Raw genomic sequence first — 15,347 nt, 5'->3', positions numbered from 1 at the left:
AAGGTACTATTTGAGAAGTTTCATTATTATCCAGCAAGTTCTTCTCTAAGCACCACAGAAGCAAATCTCAAGCACAAAGCTGTAAGGTAAGTGAAAATTATGTTTTCAAGGACATTTTCCTTATTTCAAGGTTTTCACCACAGAGAGCAGCATCACAAGACAACACATGCACACTCAGCAGAAAATAGATACAAATAATAGCAATCAAAAATAATCTCAAGTGTACCAACCTGTGCTATATTTTTGTTGAGAAGATAAACTCCATATTCAAACTGAAGCTTCTCCCCTCCTTTTGCATATAAAGGAAATCTGATGAGGAAAAAAAAAAAGGGGGGGGAAAGTATTTAAGGTGAAATTATTCAGATGCTTATGTAAATTTCAAAAAGCCCCAGACTCCTTTTCTGAGAAGGTAAAGATTTAAAAAGCTTCCCTTGCTGACTTCTCCCAGGAACCTGTCCATAGGATGTATTTAGGAACCCTCTGCAGCTCAAGTCAACTAGAATTTAAAAACTGATGTCAAAGCTCAGCTATGGAATTCCACTTTTTAAAGTGTTTCAGGCTTTTAAAAGACACTTGATGATTCTCCCAGAGCTGCAACATCCCTCTCACCAATCGAAGTGTAATTTCAGAAGCATACAGCACAATTACAGATCCCATGTTTTCCCTCTGCATTCAGCCAGTCACACTTGTTTAGTTCATTTACAAACAGAAATAATCTTTTAAAAAAGGTGTTCTCATTTGATCATTATCCTGTGAATGACAGAGCACAAAGAGCCCTTCACACAAAGAAATGTGTAATGCAGGCTCACTTACCAGAATAACATTCAGAATAGAAGTTGATCTCCTTCAACAAATTTCACACACACTTGAGTCACAGTACCATAGGTCACTACAGCCCTTGTAAACATTTTATTACTGGTCTTTATTTTTCCTACATAATAAATATTGATCACCATTTTAAGTACTCAGATTTAGCAAATATCTTATAAGAACATAGCTTGGCACTGCTGTGTGACACAAGAGAACTAAAACATTAGTCCCTTAAATATTGAAACTCCTTGACAGTTTCTGCATTAAAGAATATAATTTTATACATCTGCTTAAAGAACCTCTGCTTAAGTGAAGCAGTTCTCAAACAACTTTAACAGCTGTACACTGTACTTTTAAAGATTGTCTTTCAACTCCTCCTTAGCACCAGAGGTTATGAGATCATCATGGTAAATTCAGCAATCTTAGTACAAACTAAAATTTATTTTTATGGGAACTACAGCATGAATCAAACTTTTGCCTTTTCACCAACCATATCATGCAGCTCCTAATCAAGATGCTGAATGAATTATCCACGTAAGCCCCACACTACAGCAGAAACCAAAGCCTCTCTCAAAAAACAAATACATGAGATCACTATCTAGTAGAAACAACACACATTCTGGAGAGGTGATTAGGCAAAGTGAATTTTATCATCCATCAGCCCCACAGTAGAGTACATTTGTAATTTTAAGAATTATATAGTGCCATTAAAGCTGAAGTTTAACAGGTCACAATCACAGCAGATCAAACATTGAGATGTCAGCTTCAGGTTTTATGCTACTTTCAAACTTACTAGGTCTCTTTAAGTCAAGGAACATAAAAATCTCTGTGAATAGTATATATCTAGCTCACCTTGCTTAATAGATCTACAAATCAGACTAGTTCCCCATGCAAGAAAATGAAACTTTTCCAAATGAACACATGCTACAAAAATTCCGCAACATATTATTCGAAGTGTAAAATGCAAAGCAAGAGGAATTCAGTTCAGTATCTCCAATTACACTACCCAAAACAGAGCAAGGGTTAGATTTAAAGGATAACTTTACAATTAACAGTCTAAAACTAACCAATTTTTTTACAATAAAAGCACCATTAAGAACACAAACCATATTTCCCTAGAAGGTAGCATTTCATGAAGTCACTGGTAATGGAAACCATATATTCTATTATTAGATACAGAGCTCTTTGATCCATGTATAGAAAGGGGGTAAAAACTGGTTTATGGTGCTTGCTGAAATCTCCCACACAGATTCTTTTAAAAGGGAAAATCAGGCTTTTCTGCTTACCATGCTGATCGTGCTTCTTTGCCAATATTCACATTTCTATCCTCTAACTTCCACTAATTAATCTTGAAAGGCTTTAAACCACATACATTCTCAGGTCAGCTTTCACAACATAATCACTTAAACAAGTCTTGAAAACTGTAAGTGGATGTCTCTGCATATACACATGTATGACTCAAGAGAAAAATATTACTAAGTTTTATGCCTCTCTCTTTGTGTTTTATCTTGTTTTCCCATTAAGGCTGTTCACAAGCAATAAACTCAAGGGAGAGGAACCCAAACATTTTACACAGTGCTTCAGTAAGTATAATTGAACCCAACTTGCTGCCTCCCTCTGTGAAATTCTTCTTGCCTGCTCCACAGAAAAGCATTGACGGTAAGCTTAATGTCTCCCTTTGGCATGCTGTAAAAAGCTGAGTCTGCTGTGTAAGGATTTAGTTATAAATAAATACTTTTGAGAAACACTATTTTAGTGGTTTTATAATCACAAAACACGTAATAAAATTCAAAATAGCATTCACCTACCTATTCTACCCCAAAGTGTACCTTCCTTCTTTCCATTCTTGCTGATATATTTGGGGAAAAAAAAAATTACTAAGCTCCTTTAAAGCAAAACACAGATACTTATTCTCAGATAAAAAATTCAACTGAGTGTGATATGTTTAGTAGAAAGATTCAAAAACCACAAGCTACAGGTACCCTTTCTATAATCAACAGAAAATATTATCTGAGAGAAGTTATCAAGTGCTGGAAATTTGTTCTCAGTCCAGAACATAGTTCAGAAGTCGAGCTCTGGTCCTCTTCAGAGTAGTACTTATACACTCTAGGAAACCATGCATCTGCCATGTGAACAGTTAGGAACTATGAACAAAACAGCTTTTTCTCAGTGAGGATCAATATGTGTCTTTGTAAAAATATGTTGTCATTTACATACAGCCACGGTTATAGTACTTCAATAGCATGTAGACTTCTTAAAATAAAGGGCTAACACACCCCGAGTTTACAGCAGATGAACTATTTCTGTATATAAAGACACAGGATATACAGCAATAGTAGTTTTAACAGTGACTTCTAAAGATCCTAGTTTAGAGAACATTAACCTGATGCAAGAAAAAACCTACTATGTTTAGTAACTTGTAACAGGTTTACCCCATTTGGAGCTGTTTCTGCATATGGTGCTTCCACTGCTTTCAAGACATGTCAGCAATGGTACAAACCTATGCTGAGGAAAAGCACAAGAACCACGACTGATTAAGGGAATAATCAGCCAGCAAGTACGTGTAAAGGTGGCTTTAGATCTATGAGAATTGTGCCAAGCATGCCAAAATTAAACCCTCACTCTGAATTCAGAAGGTGGAGAACTCTGGATAAGAGTGATCCAAACTGCACACCAGACTGATTAGAACCAGATGGTCAATACGTGTTTTGAAGGTCTAAGATAATATAAAGAAGATTCTTGATCTTAAAAGCTTATTTATTTTGGGAGTCTCATGTTTTGCTTATTTAATCCTATAGGACTTTGACAAACACTGAGTTTTTACTAATTTTTTTTTGAGTCATGTTCTGTTGTATAGGGCTCACTGGGATACAAGTCAGATGGCCAGTGTTACCCATCATAATGCATATCTATAATAAATATAATATCTATAATAAACGACAAAACATATACATGATGTTTTTAGGCACATAGCTCATATCCCCTTCCATGGCATGTCAATTTGGACAAAACTTGTCTTTTTCTATGGTGATGCCACAATGACTGAACAGTTTCTCTCCTAGTGAACCAACACTGTTATGTTCAAGACCCAAGCATTCCCAGCCCTACAATAAGAGGTTTTGTCTGTCATTTCTCACAGGTGACCAAAAAATAAAATAAAACCCAAAATAATAGAAGCAGATAAAACACACTTTTAATCATCTGTGAATAACTTCATTTTAGCAGAGCTTAGACTAGAGAAGACAATTCATCTCTTATGCCCTATTATTCTATCATGCCCTAACCTTACCTCTCTCATCCTCACCCACTTGACTTCTCTCCCATCTCTCCTCCTTGGAGGGTTCCCAAGAATAAGGCCCTCCTTGTGGGAATTCCAAGCACAGAAAACTCTCAAAATTTTACAACTGTAAGCATAGATATAGACATGGACACAGGGCTTGATTTGAGGCCTTGGAGAAAGCTTTCAGATTTAGAATCGTAAGTAAGAATGTGAGTTTAAACAGAATGATATTAAGTTAGGTTGTAAGAAGTTTTACAGTTTTAAAGTTAAGATATAGAAGTAATTATTTTTATAATTTTATATACTTTTATAATAAGTTTAAGGTATAACAAGTAGTTTTGTGTGTCATTATATGATAGGTTAAGAATGTCCGTGCTGCAGCAAAGACATATAAAACAAAATAATTAGCTATTGGTGTGAAAGTAGAAACATTCTTTTGTGGCATTAGTTTACTGGTTAAATAATCTTTAAAAGATGTTGTAACTTGTAGTCTTGTGACCACTGACTAAGAACATCTGGTGAGTAAGGTGAAGATGCACTCACTCACTCTTTCATGAGACTGTAGAAGAAGAACAATAAATCATGCTTTAAAACGTCTCCCAGTGGTCCTGTCTCTCTCGCAAAATCCCGATACCACCGCTCTACCTGCAATCTTAATTTCAGCAAATCATTATCCATCACTTTATTTTGATCCATTCCCTATTAATTCCTGCCACGCTTCCTAAGCAGACATCAGCTACTGGATAAAGAACACTTCAGTTTAAAACTCGCTTTTCTACCAAAAGCACCTAATATTTAAATATTCAAATGTATGGAAGACCTGCTGATATGCAATGAGTAAGGAAACAAGTGTGAGCAGGTCAAGGTTCAACAGAGTTGTGAAAAAGAAAAAGTGAGGCAGAGGTTATGTACTTGGTTCACAGTTACCCCAGCGGGGAAAAGTAACATAAAGTCAGGCTTTTACATAAACCCCAGGGCTGAAAATCTACCTATAATTTACACTGAAACTACAAAACCAGCACACTACCATCAAAAATGGAATTAAGCTTTGAGTTCAAGGACCTGACAACACTTCACAAATGCTAAGTTTTCAAATAGTTAGTTTGAAAATTTGCATTAAAAAATATTCTGGTAGGTATCAAGCTTAAAGGTACACCATCAACAGGACTCTCAGGGAGCTGTTACCTTGTTTATCTAATTAGACTTTATTCTAACATGGCATTTAATCAAATAGAACACTTTGTAGGCATAAGAAATACACATAACTCTAAGAAACTTAAAAGCAAAGTATAATATCTTATTACAGTAAATCACATCAAGATTACAAAGACTAGACAGGACACTAAATCATCCACTCTGGTTTAAAAGTCTTTCTATTAAAAAAGATAAACCAAATATATGTGTTTCCAGTCAATATGAAAAATCAATGGTGGCTGGTTGTCAGCATTTCCACTCCAGTCAGCTTATGCAGATGCAAACAGCTGAACAGAAATCTCAGTGTTAAACCAAGGCCAATTCCAACTTTTAGTTCAAGAAAGATTCCTGAATATGTCTAAACACATTAGTGGTCTGGTGGCAGTACAGGAGCAGCAGATAGGATTTCAGATGAAGACTTTTGCCATTTGTGCTTGTCTAGGGGCCAGAAGGAATTTCTGGTAGAAGCCAGCTCTCTAATTCTATGGGATCCCTGCAGAATCCTCTGATCCAGAGGTCTCCATGAGACCACAAGACACCGCTCTGTGTTGCTGTTCATCCAGATGTAAGGAGATCATCCTGTAAACATAAAGCTACAGGCACAAGGAAGCCTAATATATCACCTCTAAGGCAAATTCAAACCACCCTGTACACTCAGCTATTGTAACACTTTCCTCTAAATGAACTTCATCCTTCCTAGGGGTAGGAAGGTTGTTAAAGTCACCTTCCATTGTTAATTTAAGTATTTTCCATGATTCAGGATGTAACGAAGAAGACTGTGCTCGTGTGCTGCTGAAAGTAAAACCAAGAAATTTGAGGGGTAGATAGAGAAAAAGCCTCTTGCAAGGACTTTTCATTTTCACATTTACAGTTTGAGGTGTGATGCTTGCAGTTCATCTCCATAATCTATTCTGGTGGGGTTTTTTACCTTATAGGGAATATTATTGACTTCTCAACAAAATTAAAGGTTGCAATCCATCCCTTACTGACTTTTAAAACCCCATGGCTTTGGTAAGAGCACAGGCAACAATTAGCTAACATAGTGTCTTCAACCAAAACTGCTCACTAATACTGATAATATTCAAAAACCAGAAAACTGACTACCGACAAAGATATCTTTTAAAATTGCCCACAGATGTTGATTCTGGAAAATCAGAGGCATGTTTCAAAGGTAGAATTATGATTAGACTACTTGTGGTGTTTTAAGCATTAGACCATTCTTACAACTCAAATAAGTTGTCCTAGGTATTCTACTCTAACCACTAAAAACTCATCACTGTCCTACTTTTTCCAGCTGACCCTCAACAAGTACTTATCAGCAACCAGGATCTCATTAAATTTCGTATCTTCAGCTCATCTTTAGATGTTTTACATAGTCACTTTGGTGCTTGATGAACACTCAAGTGAATCACTACAAGATTCCTGCCTCAGGAATATGGTAAATGTTAGGAAAAGTTGAAAGAATCCTTATTCCACACATTTATTTCAGACCTCAAGTATCTCTTACAAATTCAAGTCCAAATACATTTACTGTTGTGTTCTGTGATTTATGAACTCGGCATCCAGAAATACCACATATGTACCAACATACTGATGGACCACTTTTATTGCCTATAACCACCTGCCTTTAATACAAACTATTTTTAAAGCTCATGAAATTGCTTAATTTTTAACTGCTTTCACCTGCATCTACTTGGGAATACATTATATGTTTTAAATCTTTTATTCTCTCATCTGTTCAGATCTCTGCCATATCCCAAATTGTATTAAAGTATCAAAGTTTAATCTGTACTTCAGAAAGCTCTTAAGGGAAGAAGTAAGTAAAAAACTGGTTTTTACACATCACATCCAACTGTCTTGCACAGGCTGGAGTGTGGTGCAATTTAAATATCATATTACATCTCATTTGGCAAATCAAAGTAGAATTCCAAATCCAGTTTGGAATCATTTTATATAGCCTTAACTTTCCAAGTGATTCAGAATTTTAAGGACCAGTAATATTTTCACCTTTATAATCTAAATTAGGACACTTATACTTTAAGAACACATAATTATCACAGAATGGTTTGTGTTGGAAGGGACCTTAAAACCCATCTTGTTTCAAACTCCTGCCATGGGCAGGGACACTTCCCACTAGACCAGGTTGCTCCAAGCCCTATTCTACCTGTCCCTGCATATTTCCAGGGATGGGGCAGCCACTGCTTCTCTGGGCAACCTCTGCTAGGGTCTCCCCACCCTCACTGGGAAGAATTTCTTCCCAATATTCCATCTAATTCCACCATCTAGCAGGGGGAATCTATCCTCCCTTGTCCTGTTACTCCAGGCCCCTACATAAAATCCCTCTGTAGCTCTCTTGGAGCACCTTTATGCACTGGAAAGAGCTCTCAGAACTCCTTGGAGCCTTCTGTTCTTTAGCCTGCCTCCAGAGCAGAAGGGCTCCAGCCCTCGGAGCACCTCTGTGGCCTCCTCTGGATTCACTCCAGCAGCTCCACATCCTTCAGATATTAGACCCCAGAACTGGAGGCAGCTCTGCAGGTGGGGGCTCACCAGAGCAAGACAGAGGAGCAGAATTCCCCCCTCCATTGCTGCCCATGCTGTGGGATCAGCCCAGCACATGGAGGTGGGGGGGCCCTCTGGGTGTTGGCACACATGGCCAGGTTATGCCCAGTCTCTCATCAACTCATTTTCCCAAGCTGTCCTTCTCTGTACTCCATCCATCCATACTCTACCATACTCCATCCATACTCTACCATACTCCATCCATACTCAACCCAGCTTGAACGTGTACCTGGGATTGCTACAATCCCAGTGCAGCATCTTGCACTTGGCCTAGTTGAACTTCATGAGGCTGGCACAGGCCCATCTCTTCAGCCTGTCCAGGTCCCTCTGCATGCCACCCCTTCTCTCTAGCACCACACAGCTTGGTGTCACTGGCAAACTCCACCTCACTGCCCATGTCATTGACTTAGAAGTTAAACAGTGCTGATCACAATTCCCAATCATGAGAACACCAATCGTCACTGCTGTCCATTTTGGACATTAAGACACTACCCAATAGTTAAGTGCAGATTGGAATCTTAATCCAAAGATTAAATGAAGCTGACACCACCACATTTTCACATCATCGTATTTACACTATCTTTGATACTTCCTGCCCAACTGTGTCAAATTTGTCAGAGAACAAATTCAACCTGGCTTATTCTTCCACTTCTCATTTTTAAGGACAGTAAGCAGAATGACTGCAGGGAGGTGGCTGCAGCTGAAACCCAGTTATTCACTATCATACAGATAAAGAACTGATGTAAATTCTGTGATTGCAAGTCATTCATATTGTAACAGAGTCATCTATCAGATCTGGGGGAACAACTGTATCTCACACAACACTACTAAAAATGGGTCAGTTAAGAAAAAAATGACTTTCAAGCTTTAGACCATGGACAGGACACTCTATACAAGGATAGGACTAAATAGCACAATCCAGATAAGATAATGGCCTGAAAAAGTCACAAGTTCTTGTCTGATATGGCTGAAGTATGAAGAGTGTACAAGAAAAGGTTTAAATATTTACTTATGTTTGAGTTATTGCAGCCTCACCCCTTTTTGGGGTCTGCAAGAGGAGCAGGCAGGGTAGGAAAGAACTAGTATTTTCCCTCCAACCTAACCACATCCTGTTTGCTCACTATAATGGAATGTCATAGCCAGAGGAGGAAACTTGTGTTATTTAAAAGTCCTGGGGCTTCTCTGAACCTAAAGAAATTAAAGTCTGAAAGCCTTTTAAGTAAGAAGGACCACCACTCTACAGACAGCTCTCTTGAAATCACAATTCCCAAAGACAATTCAAATCAAATACTAGGACAAATAAGCTACTCAAGAGTTACAAGCACCAAAATATCCAGCATTCCTAACATCTTAGCACTTCACCTGAAGATCAAGGCGCAAGAAGTTTTGGCTGTGCAGCTCTGAAACCTGTTTGCTTCTCAGATAAGCTGCACCACAGCTCTATCAGCGTCAGAGCAAGGACTGCAGAGATCTTCTGCAGAAGACCCAAAATTAAATGAAAAAACAGAATAAAGGACTACAAGCATGCACTTTGCTTGTAATTACAGATTAAGACATAAATATGAGTTACAAATCACAAGCAAATTAAGACTGGATTACTATATGGTTTTGAGTTCCTACTTAACAGAAAAAACTACACTTGTAAAACAAATTTGTTGACAAAAACATAGAGTGCCATGAGGAAAAAGCATATCCATATTCAAGCTTTATACAATACATAAATAATTTATTTACTGGGAAAAGAAAACATTAGTTTAACTTTATGAAATGTATTTTCAAAATGCTTTTCTGAACAGTTCATATGAAAATCAAAAGCAGAAGCATCTTTCTGTGTTAAGTGTAACTGCTGTGATCTTGCTCTTGAGGAACAGCTTCAGTATGTAAAGACCGTAGAGAGAAAATAAAAGCAAACATCCAGATTATGAAAGTCAGGCAGCTCCTGACAAGACAGTCACCATTTTGTACAGGAGGGTATCATTCTATTGCTTCAGCAAATAATTTCAAACACCTCAAAATCACAGCAAAGAATCCATAGAGCCAGTGACACGACTTTTTCTAAACTGGGCATTTCTATGACATACTTCAGCTTGGATTCAAGGCTTGCACCATAGAAGCCATGATGGATGTCACAACACATGGACTATCTGTGAGGACAGAGCACACAACCTCACTATCAGGACTTTAAATCTCACTGCCACTAAAGGATCATTTTTAACTAGAAGACACTTTATACAGGTCAAGTCCTGGCTTATTTTAAAAAATGAAGTAATGTTTTGGAATAAAAAAATCTCAACAGGAGTACAGTGTTCCAATGGGAGTAAATTAAGACTAGTACGTCTTCACAGAAACATTTCTCAGCTGGTCTCAGATGTGTGGGGTCAGTGGTCTCATCTACTGAGTAAACAAAATCTGCTTTCTCATACTGGCCAGGAGCATGTAAAAACTTCTAGTTCCCAGAAAGTGTTAACAGTATCTAAATACCTAAATTCATTAAACAACATCTGATCTAATACTTTATACACAGCAGTATCTGCTGACTCAATGAAGGAAAAATCGTTATTTTGCTAATCAAGACTCAAATAAACCAGGATTCTAGCTAAATACCCACAAAAATTGTAGAACGTAAAAATATAGTTCAAGATAAGTTCATGGCAAAAAGCATTCTTTGAGCAATACAGCTGAATCCTTAACACACACTCAGTCTACCCCAAAGAATCAATTTTTCTTTGATAGCTATTAGATTTCTCAAGCAACCATCTCCCTCCATCTAAGTTTGCCAAGGTTTCTTCCCAAAGCTGCCATTTCATTACCTCAGCCAAAGTATCAAATATGATTAAAGACTTCTCAAATGAGTTGGAAAAAACGTCAGTGAAAAGTTATTCTTCACGTGCTTGTATTCTAATTTTTCAGACTTTGTTTGCAAGTGATTTCTCTGTTACCAGGCACAGAACAATAACAACTTCAGCCGTGTTGTACTAAGTCTACTGCAGCTGAAATCCCATTCTTCCAAACTGAAGTAAGGTCACAATAAGGAGGATCACTTACAGATTATACTCATTCAACAAGTGGATTGCAAATGCTCCAAAATTATCCATAGTCCAGCTCAGCAACACTTAGCTCCACTTATCTGCAAATCCAGTTTGCCACACTTAAAAGAAATTAAAGATAATACATCAAGAAAGAAAATTTGGAAGCATTTCTGGAGCAGAACTGGCAAGGAATCCCATATGTATGCTTTATTCACAGGCCTGAAAATAATTTTTTTACATCAGAACTTCCACTGTCAGTAACTCACTTTTCATGGTTTAACACTGTGTGAACGACACACAAGTTTTCCTGAGCAGTGCAAATGAGTAGGTCTAAAATACAACACCAATGTACCAAAATAATTCCTTGAGTATGTGCAGATTCAAAATCAGTCCTGCCTGATTTACTTAATCTTCTCCACTTTTCTGAAATCTGGTTTCCTAAACTAATGAAAAGAACTCCAAACTGCAGTAATCCAATCTGCTGGGGTTTGAGTTCAAGGTTCAGTCAACAAACTGTGGAGATACACCAACATTCTCTGCAGCAAAGGTGCTGCAGACCTTGTACATCAACTTTAGTTGTATTAAGATAAACTTACTCAATGCTTTGCATCCTTAAGGAATCCAGAACCACTCTGAAGACCCAAGAAGGGCATCTCTAGTTCATGCTTGATACACTCATCAGTTGGAACAAGCCTGCATCATCCCAGTGGAAGGTGACCTGTTTTTTTTATTTATACATCTGCCCTTCCCACAAGGGCTACAACAATGAAATCAAACTGGCCTTTAAAGTATCAGCACCTAGAGAAATCAAACATCAAGACAAAAACTGACTAATCACTGGAATCTTCTGGCATGCTTGAGGTTCTCAATAATGATCAAGCTGAGCTGCAGACCAAGACAAATTTGAGGTGCAGCTCCACATCAGAGAAATAGTTTCCAGGAAATTACTTCACGAACAAACCTATCCCTTCTAGCTGTATTATTACGTAGCTGTATTTTGATCCTGTTTTCTATGAGGATCCAGTGTTACAATAGACAGATGTTTCCTATTTTAATGACAAAAAACAGACATTTAGACAGGACAAGTAACCCATGGTAGCATCCTTAATTTCACTTCACCTTACACTATTTCATACAACTTTTGGTTCTTGAGGTACATCAACTGCAAAGATGTCAGATGCCTCAATGTACATGCCCAAGACATGCACAGTAGCTGTTCGAATCCTTTGACCTTTGCTGTCTGTTTGTCAGGCAGAGTGAAAGAAAAAAAATAGTCTTTCTATAAACTACAAAATGCCAAGGAAACCTTTATATTTGTTTACTCAGTTACTTAGATCTGTTATCTCAGACCAACTAATGCCAAATATTCCTGAAAAAAATGTACCAGACTAGATCAGGTTTCTTCCATTACTGTCTGGGTCCTGTTTATCTTAAATTTCATATACATTTTTGGCATTTATAACATTGAATACCAACAAGTTCAATATTTAAACATATGACAAGAAAAAAAAAAAAATAACCTTTCTGGAGATCAGACTACTCTGCAATGCCAAGCTATGCTTGGAAATGACAATGTTCTTGCTACCTTTTAAGTATAAAATCTTTTTAGGCATTGATGCCATTTTCTACACCTTCATTTTTTCCCCAGTCTGAAATATGACGCTGGCCACTTTCTTACTACTGCTCCTACTAGTCTTCCCTTAACACACTTTGGTAGGAAGAAAGTGCAGCATCCATGAGATTTGTGTGCACTATTTGATTTCTCTGTACTATTATTACAGAGAAATAATGTTAGTAAAACTATTTCTTGAAATGGTTTCCGGTTCAAAATTACCTAGCAGGGAAGCAAGAGTTCTTGAAAATCTTGAAGATATAGTAGGAGTGATAGTGCAAAAATTCAACATAAATAATTCATCTGAATGTGCATTTCACTTGCCCAGATATACAAAGCATACCAGAAAGACGACCAAACTTTAAAAACCTTATTTTATTTCTCAGAGGAATATATATATATCCAAGCTATTTATACTCAAAAATACTATGACATGAGCAGCAACACCAACACATGGAAGGTCAATACATATGTCTCACTCCAGCCACAACAATCCTTATTTTGTCCTAAACTGACAGTCATTCTTTATTAAATATCTGAAAGACTAGCTATCTAGTCAGACTATCTAACTGCTAGCAGACTAATAGAAGCATTAAATATAGGGCTTGAGAGACACAATATCAGAATATATTGTTGGGGGTTAGGTGTCCTTCCTTTAATTTTGGCTCACCTATCAAATTTTTACCCATTAGTTTCAGGGAAAACCTGACTGCTGGTACTTAGTGGGTGCGGGGGCAACTGGGGGCAGGCTGGTTTCTTTGGCTTGAAAGCGAGACACTTGCTAGGAGCTGCTGCAGCTGGGAGAAGGGAATTCGCCATCACTCAGACGGAGTTGCTGCTGCTGCTTCTGCCTTCTTTCTTTGTGGGCCTCTCACCCCCTGTCCTGCCGGGACATCCTGCAGTGCCAGCCACCGCCACAGAGCTGCTGATACACCTCATCCACCAGCCCAGGATCTCAGCTCATCCCTGCTGTTCCAGCTGAGTGTTCCTCAGAGCCCTGCAGGAGCACCGGGACTGACTGCCTGAGGGGTTTGTGAAGCAAAGCCTCTCCCCCATCCCTTCCCGTCTTGGCCGAGAAGGCTGTCCCGGGGTCCCTGGTTCTGTTTTGTTGTTAATGCTGTAGTTATTGTTGTTTGTGTGCCTTGTTATACACACTGGTAAAGAACTGTTATTCCTATCCCCAGATCTCTGCCTAAGAGCCCCTTGATTTCAAAATTATAATAACTCGAAGGGAGGGGGGTCTACATTTTCATTCCAAGGAAGGCTCCTGCCTTCCCTAGCAGACACCTGTCTTCTAAACCGACACATATCAGAAGTAGTTTCCTCTCAGCATTCTCTGTTGTTGAGCATGTGATGAAGTGTTAGGTTTCAGTTCCACCAAAACACCACCAAAGAATAGGTGATTTACTCTGCGAGCAAGTTTGTTCATCACTGGAGAGAGGATCCTGTTTCTGCCTAAGTAGCTTTAATTTGGGAGTTACATATCCTTGGACTCACAGAATCATTAAGATTCTTAGATTTCAAGGACATCCCAAATCCAACTACCTACCCAACACTGCCAAGGCCACCACTAACCCATGTTCAAGTGCCACATCCACATTGCTTTTAAATCCCTCCAGGGATGTTGACTCTACCACTGTACCAGACCGGACCAGGGCTGGACAACATTTTCAGGGAAGAAATATTTCCTAATATCCAACCTAAAACTTCTCTGGCACAATTTGAGGCTGTTTCCTCTCATCCTGTCACTTGTTATCTGGGAATAGAAACCCCCCACCTGGCTCCACCCTCCTATGGAAGTGTAGAAAGTGAAAAGGCCTCCTCCAGCCTTAGTTCTGCCAAGTCCTTCAGTCTCTCCTGGTGCTTCAGACCCTTCCCCATCTCCATCCCCTTCTCTGGGCACACTCCAGCTCTTCAATGTCTTTCTTGCTGAGAGAGGCCCAGGACTGGAGGTGCCTCACCAGTGCCCAGCACAAGGGGACAGTCACTGCCCTGGGCCTGATGCCACACCATTACTGGTACAGTCCAGGTGCCACTGGCCTCTTGATCACCTGGGCACACCTAGGTTCATGTTCAGCCACTGTCAATCAGCACTCCCAGGGCCCTTCCCAGCTTTCCAGCCACTTTGCCTCAAGCCTGCAGTGTTCCATGGTGCTGTGGTGACCCAAGGGTACAATACAACCCTTGGCCTTGCTGAACCTCATACAAGTGGCCTTGTCCCATCAATGCAGCCTGTTCAGATCTTTCTGCAGAATTTCCCTGCCCCCTCCAGCAGGTCAACACTCCTGCCAAACACAGTGTCCTCCGCAAATTGACTCAAAGCTCACTCATTGTTCTGAAATCTTTCAGACTCCAGAACTTCTGAGGATTCTTTCTTCCTACATATTGCATGCAAAAAAACCCTGTAAATTCTCAAGGTCCTCATAGAAGTGACCTGGATCATGCAAGTAAACCAATCTGAAGCAGATGAAACATTTCCCAAAAGTTACTTACATTCTGAAAGCTCTCAAAATATTTAAGCAGCTCAACAGGAGGACTTAAAGTTGGTAAAGAAACTTGAAAGTGTAGTAACATCTTTATCCAGTGTAACTTTAAAAACAAACATCTGGAGTTATGAATTTACTCTTGAGAGAAAACCTCAGCTATTTCCCCCAATGAACAATTTTTAGAAACTCCTCATAAAGATCTCAGAGAAACCCTGTGTCTTGGTTTAAAGGATAGGTGTCTGCCAAGGAAGGCGAGAACCTTCCAGGGATGGAAAATATGAACCCGCTTCCTCCAAATTATTGTAACTTTGAAATTTTGGGGCTTTCAGGCAAAGATATGGGAAAAGGAATAACAGGGGTTTACTAGTATATATATG

General features: G+C 38.9%; 1 protein-coding gene across 1 annotated transcript in view; it reads right to left on the bottom strand.

The window, feature by feature from the left end:
- The window catches only part of UVRAG (UV radiation resistance associated), a 97,369-nt gene that overhangs the window by 34,675 nt on the left and 47,347 nt on the right, over positions 1-15,347 (bottom strand). The window contains exon 13 of the mRNA XM_005524147.3: positions 231-309. Coding sequence (XP_005524204.1) covers positions 231-309 — 79 coding nt within the window. The remainder of the gene's footprint in view (positions 1-230; positions 310-15,347) is intronic.

The sequence above is a fragment of the Pseudopodoces humilis genome, chromosome 2 (genome assembly GCF_049639895.1).
Source record: "Pseudopodoces humilis isolate 2021_Gansu_Grassland_sample_001 chromosome 2, ASM4963989v1, whole genome shotgun sequence".
Classification (NCBI taxonomy): Eukaryota; Metazoa; Chordata; class Aves; order Passeriformes; family Paridae; genus Pseudopodoces; species Pseudopodoces humilis.
This window is presented reverse-complemented; position numbering and strand designations above follow the sequence as displayed.